Here is a 12,306-nt window from a genome sequence, read left to right on the forward strand (position 1 = left end):
TCATGCAAGCGTTAGATGATGACAGACTGGCTTAGAAATGCACAGTAATGCCACAAATGCTACAGTGTTCAGCCCGAAGAATTAGTTTTATTAGGGTATTTAGAAGACTTAACAAGTGGGAACAAATTACACAGGTCCTCTTTGTGACTCAATGTACTTAAACAAGGGGATTATTTACCACTGAACAACTTTAAATCTTACCAAGTGTCATTAAACCTCTAATCTTAATCTAATCTTAATCTTGAAACAAGTGACAAATCCACCCAAAGACAATGTACTTTTGTTTGTTTTTTTGCAATTTCACTTAACACTACAGAAAGCAAAATGACACAGATTGTATCCAGGTTTATTAGATAATGTTGTCAAATCATTCTGCATCACAGCATCATGCATAATTTTCTCCATTTCTTCAAAACTGTTGGGCGATTTTGTTCCCTTTACTCCACTACATCAGTTATACGTTTATTTACATGTTTAGATCAATTCAAAACACCAGATAAACTCGTACAATCTTTTCACATTTTCTTTATCGTCTCACCTATGCACCTCTGCTTACTTTATTGCCATTATTTTTGTTTTTCACTTTCCTCCTTCTCTCTATCATCAATCTTTTCTTATTAAACTGATGTAGAAACACGAAAATCCCCCAAATTATCCAAAACCCTAAACTTTAGCGATACTAAATATGCAGAAAATTGACTGTGTGTACTTCGAGTAATGCTGCTTTTGATTAAGAGCATTTCTATCTTGACTTAAAGACAAAGCCTGCCAAACTCTCTATTGAATGTCTTTGTCTTTGCTTATCAACCGCAGCAGTTTATCCCTGGAAACGTGGTGGAGAAGTTCTAACGTGCAAATGGGGCGAGTGAGTGAGTGAGTGTGTGTGAGTGTGTGAGTGAACAGTGGACATGCAGGCAGCAGTGGAATAGTTAACATCACGGGGAGTTTCCTCAGCTTGGGGAAGTTGTACTTTATGTATAGCACCTGTTGTGCCGTCAGTTGGCAGTCAGTCTCCCACAAAAACCCAACCCCGGCCCGGCAGCGACATTTTATCTCCACCGAGTTATGACTCAAGACGTCGCCGCCAGACAACAGAACGTGTCTCGGTGTTGCTGAATGTTTGCCTCGGCGGCTCAGACTGTATGTATCATGTTGCTGGACTCGTTTCTCTGTCTCCCGTGTGTGAGCTTTGGCTGCTAAATGCCTGAATATCTGCGGGGAGTTTCTTTGCTCAGACGGAGCCGTGAACGCACCGCGGACGCACGCTGCCAAAATGCACTTCAAATGAGGTGGTGATACTTTTTTCTCTTTTCTTTTTTTTGCGCCAGACGGCTCATTCTTTCGCGTAATTCCTGGATTTCTGCGACGTAAAAAAAACACAACTTTCTGCAACTTTGTATCCAGCTTTTCCATTGAACCAACAGGTGCGCGCTTGCATCCAAATCACCAGGACGCACAGCAGTCACAGGTCTTGGGAAGTTCTGGGAAGCGTTGTGCTTTGATTTGTGGGGGGAAAAGACTTAAATTTCACTTTCTCCAGAAGGACTGAGCTCATGGTTGAGATTATGTGGGTTCTATTCTGCTTTTATCCTCTACAAATGTGCCCCAAACAGCACTGGAGTCCTCTAAACGACGAGAGTGTGTGGTGATACAAACCACTCTTCCATCTTACAGCGCTTTGTGATCGCCATCCACCACTCATCCAAATGATCCTTCCATTATTACTCCTTCTTGGATCGCTTCTGCAATATGGCTCTGGAGCTGAATCAAGTCATATCAGCAAGTTTCATCTTCCAAGCCTAAAGGAACAAAACGGTGAGTTTCAGTGCGCTTTTGCAAAGTTAAGAAGTTGGAAGATAACATAGTGTTTGGGCTTCTTCCATACACATAATTGAATGTTTATTCTGACTGAGCTCAAAGCGAAAAGAAGGCACAGCTTGCTTGAGTTTGAACAGCAATGAATGAAAGCGTTTTATTCATTTTCAAACAGCATTATCCAGAATAGGAAGTGCAAAATTACCCTTCACCTTTAAAGTGTACCTGTGTATGTTTTAAGGGGGAAAACCCTCTGAAATTCCATGTCCCCTGGGAGAAGTTTTCCCTGTGATCATAAAAAGGCTCCATTCATGCAGAAGTAGTAGCTGCAGGCAATGTAATTTGCTTTACCCTCTGAACTGCACTATCAAATTCGCAAATTCCGTTTTGTCAGTGTTTCCTGGCACATCAACAACAGTTTGCCAAAGTAGATTTCCCCTTTAAGAAGATGGATGGGAGGTAAAGTAAATAAATGCCCCTAAATGATTTCTTGGCATTATGGGAAATTTTGAAATCCTGCTGTTTTCTGTTGTTTTTGCTATTTTGTTGGCTTTTTCATTCCTTGCATAGTATGGAATCACTAAGAAGTGTGTGGAAGGATTCTAGGGAATACTATGGAGGCTTACTGGTATTTGAAATATTGCCTGTAAATACCATTTCCTTGGGCTCTTTATTGGGCATCTGACCCAAACCTATATATAAGTATAGTGCTGGATATCAGGCAGGAATAGTAAAATGTGTGTTTGAATATTAAAAATGCTTATTCAAGACTTTAGTTCAGCGCAAACCACATTGTTTCAGTCAGAAGATGAATGAATATGATAGCCAAGCAGACTGCATAGTTTAACATTTGTAGAGGATGGATGCGTTGGCAGCTTAGAGAGTTTACTCCACATAAAAAGGCAACAAGACCTAGCTTCTAAAGTACAGTTCAAATGTTAAACGTATCTGTATCCTGGACGGTCTCGCAATCATCACGCACTATTCCATAGCCAGTGGGGTTTGACCGGCCTTGTGTGAGGACAGACTCAGCTCTGACTTCACTGAAGTAACAGTCGGGGCCAGGGAATCAGAGCCTCCCACTGGGGTCTCCAGGTTTAATCAGTACGGCTGTGAAAGGAAAACACAAGGGAGGAGAGAGGGGAGGGGAAGGACAAGGGTGCAGGGAGGGGAGGGGGGCATGTTAAACTGTCATAGAACTCCCTCTAATAACGGTCAGAAGTTGGTGGAGGGTGAAGCTGGCATGGCCACCTGTAACCTTTTGACTGGAGTGTCCAAATACTCACCGTTCTGGCACGCTTGATTGCTGACACTTTGAGACAATTTGATATTGATCTGAGGGAGTAGGAGGGAGCAAGACCTGTCTGGCATGTTTAGTAGTCGATGCCTGGAGAGTTACGGTCCCCGGTCGTATTAAACTTGGCAACAGTTTGCTGATGGCTCTATAGATATCAGAGGGGACGGTCTCCCATTGAGGCCAGTGCAAAGTGAGGTAACGATCATCGTCTGGCTTTGTAGGATTTCTCAGATGTCTTAATGAAAACACACCGGAATGAGGTTGAACTCTGAGACGTCTGTGTTGTGGTGATAATGGGAAAGTTTCCTTCCTCCATTACCAAGGATTATGTTACTGTAGCATATTCCGCTCATGTCTTTTTTTTTATGTGTTGGCCACATGATATAGGCCTTTGCGGTCATTAAGATAAACCTTTGCTTTGAAAAAAAATCACATATTTGGTTTCAGGAGAGCTTAGAACAAATGCACATCCAGCCACTCCAACACGACCTGCTGTGTCAAGATATCACATTTTATTATTGTAATTTGTAATTGTTACGGCATGCATTACAAAGGCTATGTGGCTTTATCTTGGTATGGTATGGCCTTGCTATTGTATGAGCTATGTGTGTGTTTCTATAGGTTTGTGACATTGTGGAGGACACTAAATCTGTGTTGGTCTCCTGTCCTGTAAGACGGCCTACTGCAGATGTATCTCAGCCTCCAGATCATATCGGGGGGACAGGGGACATCTCACAAAATCACTTTTTCCCCCTAGAAGGCCATGTTTTCACCGCCGTGTAGCCCACCCGTAAGCACAGACTGAGGTCTTATCTGTACGGCGGCAGATATTTGTGAGAAGATGGGGATTACCTGCAGATATTCCCACATAGCAACCACCCCCCCTCAGCACCACAGGAGGAAAACAAGGAACGCGTTGGACCTGCCAATGATCACAGGGGCTGCTGTTCCATTAAAGATTATGAGATTAGTGGGAGGACTGGAGTTTTAGGTGGATGGAGAGAATATAGAGTTTTCCACACTCGTGTAGGCTTGGACATATTGTGGTGCAATCAGTTGAATATGATGAGGGCAAATACATAGTTAATGCTAGGAGTGGATCCTTTCAGAGGTGTTGTCAGCTGATGTCATTCCTTTTAATGCATGATTGCAACAGCACGCTTTCCTCATATATTGCACATTGAGAATTGTTCTAGAGAGCACTTATTATTGTAACAATTTGCAGCACTGCTCTACGTGAAATCATATTTCAATGTAAACTTCCATGTTTCTGCTCCCTCTCAGCCATTTATTGCCCAACTTCTCTTGCCTAGACCAAACTTTGGCTCCTACTGTATAGGTGCAAGCCCCTACCAATGTGGCCAGCTGGCATTGAAGTTACCCCTGTGTTGTTTTAAGTGGTTACAATCGCTCTTTACTCTGTTTGAATTTGGAATTATGATATGGCCATAAAAACCGGTGAAACAAACTTAGAAGTACTTGGAGTCTCCATTCATTCTTTAATCCAGGTCAGATGTTTCATGAGTCCGCTTCCCTGGGAAAGCTTGTTTCCAGTTTGAAGAAGCTGTACTTTGATGGATATGTTTGAAAATGAACGCAGCAATATGCAGTGAATCAATGTAGTGGGCAGTCCTATAGCAGCTGGTATGCTTGGCTGAATTAAAGCCTTCAAAGAAAATGGATGGCTTGAATGTTCACTGAACTCACTGGGAAGCAGAGACTCAAAGGCCAACAATTACAGAGTATATCACTATTGTCAGATGAAAACCCCATACAGTATAAACAGAGAGTGGGGTTTTCAGCAAAGTTGAAACCGTTTAATATTTTCTCCAAAAAAGCCAGCATATTTTTTTGAATGTACACAATGGGTCTCTAAAGGCCGCCATGGACCCATTCATCCGGAAAGTCAATTCCCACTTAAATGTTCAATGTCAGGAAGAAAGAGAAAATCCCCAAATTGGGAGTTACGTGATTTTTTCCACGATAGCAGCAGGAGCCGCCCCCCCCCCCCCCCCCCCCCCCCCCCCCCCCCCACACACACACACCCCCCTCAACTGAGCCACTGAGCACAGGCATGTCTATGTCTGCTGCCATGAGGAGTTTTTCCCCTCAACATCTCACTTCAGAGAGGGGGACCCGGGATAGCGGCGTCTATGTTTTCCCTGTCAGCACTATTTGAACGTGGAGTGCTGTATTTGGCAAGCAAAGCATGCCACCGCCTGCCTGCTGTTTGTCATTTTGGGTAGCAAGAGCAACAGTTCTCCCCCCCTGTCTTCCAGCAGCCAAGAGAGTTTTCAAGGGATCTGGGTCACAGGTTGACGCGGTAAAGAAGAACAAATGCTCTCCACAGCCATTAAATGTGTTGATCAGTGATAATGAAGTCAGAAAATTGGTAGTAGACACAGCACTCCACACTCTTGATCACAATGACTTAACCTTAAGAGAAAAACCAGGAAGGAGCCTGAAAAAGTGAGAATTGTTTTGTTTACCTGTCACATAAGGATTATGTATGTGAATGTGTTGTGATGTAAACAGAGCTGGACTTGAGCACTGATGTATGACTAAAGTGTTTGACAGGTTTATTTGCTAGTATCACAATCTCAAATAATGACCATCTCAAAAATACCTTCCTGGAACTAACCATCTTTTGTTCAGTATGCACTTCAAACATGATCAATTTATGTGTCTTTATGCTTAAACGAGATGTGACCAAGCATTATCTCAGTAGCTGCTAATGAGCAAGGCATTTAACTTCAACCCGCTCAATATCCAGTTTCTAACTGAAGTGTAATGGGCAGCACCTGGGTGTGTCTGAAACTGTATGAATGGGAAACAGGGTGCTGGTGAAATACTGTCTCCAAATACTATCTGATATAATGTTTGTTTACTGCTTTCACTTTCTTATCAGCCCCGCCTCAGTAGTGGCCTTGTAATCCCAACCCCTTTCCGCTGGACACTCATGCAGGACACTCATTTCCTGAAGTATTACCAGTTTGCAGATAAGGACTGCCAGTGGGTTGAACCATCAGTTGTACAATATAATTTAAAGGGAAAACCAGTTTGACCTTATCAAACTGTTTCATTGCCAATAGTTCTCCGAGAAAAGCTGCACTTATAAATATTTTATATTATCAGCTTCACTGCTGACATATTAGATAAAATTCTAACATGTTGTTGCCTTATCTGTGCAACCAAATTACGGAAATCGAAAAGCAATTTAGCTCTTTCAACGGAAGAACTTGGTGAATGTTATCAGCTGATTGTGTACAATGACTCAAGAGGTTACAGTCTGGCTAACTGGCTCACAGCAAAGTGTACGAGAAGTAGGCGCAAACATAAAACAATTGTGAGTCAAGACTCAACCACGCCTTTGACATTCCTAGAAGTGACAAGGCCTCTAAACAGCATGCTCCAAATATCCCCAATGCCCACAGTGATCCTGACGGAGGGAAAGCTTCTGCCTGGTGCATTCTAAACAGGAAGGGTGGGGTGTGTCTGCCCGAAGTCAGGATTACTTGTCAGAGCAAATACCTGTCAGTCACTGGGAAATAGCGTCATTTCCCTCTGTCCTTTTTGTTTTGAAATGCTGAATTGTCTCGACAGTTTTAGTCCTCACATTGACGTTCAGCATAGGCACAAGTTTAAGTGCTATAAAACTCAAACTCTTAACAAACAAATGTAATGTTGTTTTCACTCAGGATGAGCGCAGCGTCATCGTCCTACTTTGGTTGATAAAATGCACGAGCCACCATTCATGTTGGATGTTTAGTAGTGTTGTAGCATTTCATGTGAATCCTGCACTGAGAACTAAAGTTGGCAAAGTAAGTGAGTGTATGCGAGTGAGTGTGTACCTTTTGAGCCAGTATGAAAAAAATATTAATATGATTTTGCTGACAAAATGGAAAGAGCTCTGATTATCTAAATACCGGCAAGTTGTTTCCCAGGACGATTACCGTTCTCACTGTTGCAAAAAAGAGATTCTTTTCAAACAGAAGCCTCCATTGATAAGACGATCGGATCAACTTGAGCCCCCCGAGGACTGAAACTTTGCCAGTGTGGTGCTTTCTTTTTTTACAAGTTCCCCCGAAGGAATCGATTGTCTCAAGGCTTCTGGAATTCGGTCGGACTGAAAGATCTTAGCAGCAGGAAGAGTTGACCTTGGTTAGCGTTTCTGGAGGGCATGTCTGCATAGCTTGGCAGATGTCATCACCTTCTATCAGAGAGGTATTTCAGAATGGCCTGTGATGACTCTCCTTCCTCGTCTCACTGGGCTCGGGCGTCACATTGCAGTTGAGTGACGGGGAGCTTGACCCAGAACAAGTATTGAAGAATTGCACAGCTGTGTCTTTTATGATAGGGAAAAAAAATAATGTCTTCACTTTCTTAAGGTCCATGGCAGCACCTTTCCTCTCTAGCCCTGCAGTAATTGGAGCTATTCTTCCGTATCGTACCGATCACGGAATGACCTTAAATAAACACAAATCTAAATGTGTTTCAGCTCATATTTCTGTAGACGACATGTATTCATACACTTACTACATAACACAGTATCAAGGTGTTATTGCAGCCATTGCTTGACAAAAAAGAAGTGCACTGCCTGAAATGTCACAGGATGCAGATCTGACACTGTGAGGCAAACAAACTTTACTGACGGACTTTATTCGATCCTCTTCATGATGATTTGGAGGTTTCCTCATGTGTGACACAGAGCCGGCAGTTTCATTCGATGCAGCAGAGACATTTCACAGTTATCAAGCACCATCATTAACCACGCTAATTTTAGAAAGCATTGATGAGAGTTGCTGATGCATGAACAGCCTCACACGGTTAAGAACACCAGAACACATTAGAGGCCTTCCCGCAATTTTTACAAATTCCTATTTTGAGCGGAAGAGAACAATGCTGTATCCGCAGCCACTTTGGTCACAAAACGGCGTCGTGCACCTGAGAAGTGACAACTTGTGTTGAGAGCAGATGGAAGAACGGTTCATGTTTTTGTGGTTTCCCCGCCAGCAAGACATTCCTGCGTCCTGTGTGGAATTTGCATGTTCACCTCGTTGTCTGTGTGCGTTTCCTCCAGGTGCTCCGGTTTCCTCCCACACTCCAAAGGCACGCAGATTAGATGGACTGGAAACTCTAATTTGCCCGTAGGTGTGAATGTGAATGGCTGTCTGCCTCCATGTATTAGCCCTTTGATACACTGATGTCCTGCCCAAAGAGGGCCCCGCCTCCCACACAACGACAGCACCCCCACGCCTCTGCACGGCACGGGGGGGATGATGGATGGATGGATTAATGGATAGATGGATGGAATGTTTAACACCATGGATGGATGGATGGAATGTTTAACACCATTCATGTTATTTGGTGATTAATTGTAGTGTAAAGCTTTACATGGCGCCTCCCACTTTTGACACATAAGGAAGTGAGCAAGGACTAAACATTTGTTATTGAAGTCCTTGGATTATTATTTAGGTGTTTTTTGCACCTCAGCTTTCATACATTAGATTTTTCATTCAAGTGTTACATATCTTCCAAATGGACAAACTAGGCAAAGGGACTTTAACTTTCAATGCTAGACTCAGATTTTATGTTACCTTTTTTTTTTCATGCCAAATACAATTTTGGATTCTTATTGTGCATTCACATTCATTCAGGTTGATTAAACTACTAGGTGTACTGCAAATAGTAGTCAATCAGCTCTATAGATCCTCAAGATATTTTTTTTGCAGTGTAGGTTCATGTACATTAGGTCAGTGATGCTACTGGGACTTGTTTTACTAGATAGTTAGTCTGATAATGACATGCATAGCTGAACTTGGCTTTTCCTGCGTGTATTGTTCAGACATACATGCACGTACAGCGCAGCGCAGAGGTGCAACTTTCCCTCACACGCTGACTCCCCACCCACCCGCCGCCCCTGTGGAGGGCTTTTCTCACTTTCAGTTCCCATTACTTCCCATACTGCTCATAGTACCAGCTCATAACTCATGCATGCCCATGGAAATCAAACCTCCACTGTGTCTTCTTTATGTGCCATCGGAGAAGACTGAGAAAAGAACCAGAAATTATTAAATGGAGATGTGAAATATTCTAGCTGTAACAAATTTACAGGGGAAATAAAAACACACCTGTTCCAGTAATGATCAGTTCAGCACCGTCCCATGCTAGGTGGATTATGTCACCTCACACATGCCGAGATGTGATATACGACGCAATGCCACTGGCATACAGAGACAGTAACCCAATCACACATACTATTTTGAGAATGTATGGCTTTTCCCAATGCACAAATAGGATTTTGGTCCAGACTCCACTCTGCCATGGCATGCTCACACTCTGATCCCCATGGGATGGTATCCATTTCTAAGACTCAAATGGAATGAAAATGCACATTAGCTATTCAGTCTTGTGACTGACTGGAATGATTTTGCCAGCTGTGTGTCGTGTGTATGCCACTCTCTGTATGTGTGTGTGTACACATGGCGCCTGATCTGCAACAATCTCTATTTACTTCTGGTAACTTCATATATTGGTAATCGTGAAATTCTTTCTCGCTTTTTATGAAACTCACTTTGTCACTTATCATTTAGATATAGCAATAAATACGTAGTTTTTCTGTGCACTTGTGCAGTAGAAGTACACAACATTTCAGCGTGTGTGGAGGGACCTGAGCTTGGGTTTTTCCTTACATTCCCAAATGTTCATTGACAGAATTCTTAGAATAAATGTAACAAATCCTACTAGCTGCATAGTATCCTGGGTGTCCTTGTACCATTTGTCTAAGTGTCGTATGTCCCTGAACACATTACCGTGGTAAATGCCTGTAAAGTTATCAAGCTTGATGATTAAAATGCAACATGATTCTGGCTGTCATTAGACAGTTGGTGTGGAGGTGTGGACAGGAAATGGCTCAGTGCCCAGATGCTGTGCCGATCAGTACAAACTGCTGCAGACCACATGTGACAAATCCATCCATGTGGCACAATCGCAAGCAAATGTAAGGAGGATCAAGAACTATAAGCGCTGAATCAGTTTAGATCTAAAGCGTGACATTTCTATGAAGCCTTTAAACAACAAGCAAGACCTCGAAAATCTGGCAGTTTCGGCGTAGAGGCCACAGTTAATTTTGCCTCTGAACACCAACAAAACAGTGTTGCAACTTTATGGAAGAGACAGCTGTAAAACTAAGGCCAGGGTTGCACTCAACATTCGGCACACATACACAGATGCGTCATGGCTGCCATGCACATCTTGCGTTTGTATGAAACATTCATTACGCTCACAAATCTTGCTGAAAGATACAGGTTGCAATACTTGCACATTTCACAGGGGGCAGTAATGTCAACTGTCAAGAGAGCCATGTTCTTCTTTGCCAATGTTTTCTTCACCTTTTGTAGTAAAAATACAATGCTGATAACTCTGACTTAAAGCCTCTTTGTTTACACTGTAGAAATGACGAAGAATACTGTGAAAAACATCACAACTCAAACCAAAGAAATGTTTGAATGTGCAAAAGTGACTGCTCGGCTGAATACATTCATTGTTAAAAAATGTTTTCAGTATATTCAGTCTGTCAGAACCCATTCATGGTTCTCCAACAGACTTCTTCACTCTTACTCACTCCGTAAGACCTTGAAAGAACACTTTTGAATGAGTAACTGCTGTAACAGGAGAATGACAGGTTACCAGTTAGCAGTAAAGGTGTTAACACCCCTCCTCCTCTTCCTTCCCACCTTCATCTTACATCTGTTCAGTTCTTTCTAATTAGGGCCTTTGCAGACGACAGCATTTCAGATGGCCCTGGAACCATACCAACTAATGAGATGCCACTGACAAGGCAGATCTTTCGTGACTCCGTTTGTCAAACTCTGCCTTTCATTTTCTGCTTTGACAGCCAAAGTTTGTTCTACACTTTGTCTCCCATCACACCTGTTGACAGGCTGCAGTTGAGATTTAGAGCGGGTCAGAGAGTTGACTTGTTTTTGGCGCAGGCTGTGGCATCAGATGCAAGCGGTGATGGATTTTCTCAGGCAGATAAATGACATGTTTGCATGCATGCTGTGGATGTGAGAAATTCTTTGCCGCTCTCTCGGTGCCAACATTTCCATTATGTGTATTATGTGTATTATGTGTATTATGTGTCTTGCGTAGCATTTCTACACAGATATATGTATTTTGAATAACATGGGTAATGTTGGTATCTAGTTTCATCCAGGATCCTTTACCTTGGATATTTTGTAGTGCTTGCAGACATTACATTACGAGCATTTGGCGGACGCTTTTATCCAAAGCGACATACATTACATTATATTACCACCCTTCGCAGAGGGGGGAGCACTTGAGGGTTCGGTGCCTTGCTCAGGGGCACCTCGGCAGGGACTCGAACCGGCAACCCTCCGGTTCTTAAGCGGAAGCTCTACCCACTCGACTACTGCCTCCCTGCCAGACATGGTATAAGGATTGGATGGGAATGTGTATGCATGCCTGATTTTGAAAGCACCTAAGCACCTAGCGTCCCTCCTAGATGGGCTCACAACTTGCGGTACTGTTCCACCAACTCGGCATACTCGGTGAAGTAGTAGTGGGCAGTTTTTGTATTCTTTGTAGGGAACCTGACTGATCTTATTCTTGCCTTTTAACACCCTCCTGGATCTCCCTCCACCTGGGCTCCTTCCCATCAAAATCCAGGAAAGGTGCAGGTGGTTTAATCAAGGACTCTCTAATACATTTGAGACTTGCTGGTTGCTGCTTAGTCTGCGGTTATTGAACAGTTAATGCAGTATCTGTATTGTTCCCCAGGTGTACACTTTCTAACAGCATCGGAGAGAGGCATCTGTTTAATAACCGTTTATTTTCTGCAAGCAATTACATGTCTATTGTTCTTTCAAATGCAGCTAGATAAAAATTCATTTTTTTTAATATGAAACAAGGCTTTTCATGGGTGGAAGTGAAGCTGCACTGATTGTTGTTGTGCCCACAATAAGTTTTGTATCAGACATTGTGATTATGTCTGCATGCAAATGGCTGCAGATGATTGAAAGGCTTTCTATGATCAGTCAGATAGAGTGTGTGACTGATGTTGGACACTCAGAGGCTTAATGGCTTGAAAAGGAAAATGGGATGCTGAGTGCAGATAATTAACCCTTTGTCATTTTTCATCCAATTTGCCAAACAAGCACATAAAAAATGTC

General features: G+C 42.7%; 1 protein-coding gene across 2 annotated transcripts in view; it reads left to right on the plus strand.

Annotated features, from left to right (window-relative positions):
- The first annotated feature begins 994 nt into the window (after window positions 1-994).
- The window catches only part of pdgfc (platelet derived growth factor c), a 36,667-nt gene continuing 25,355 nt past the window's right edge, over window positions 995-12,306 (plus strand). For both annotated transcript variants that reach the window (XM_076148883.1, XM_076148884.1), the window contains exon 1: window positions 995-1,815. In XM_076148883.1, the coding sequence (XP_076004998.1) occupies window positions 1,707-1,815 (109 nt within the window). In that variant the 5' untranslated portion in view covers window positions 995-1,706. The remainder of the gene's footprint in view (window positions 1,816-12,306) is intronic.

Source organism: Genypterus blacodes, unplaced genomic scaffold (genome assembly GCF_046128005.1).
Source record: "Genypterus blacodes isolate CSIRO-AG114 ecotype Tasmania unplaced genomic scaffold, CSIRO-AGI_Gbla_v1 ptg000044l_1, whole genome shotgun sequence".
Taxonomy (NCBI): Eukaryota; Metazoa; Chordata; class Actinopteri; order Ophidiiformes; family Ophidiidae; genus Genypterus; species Genypterus blacodes.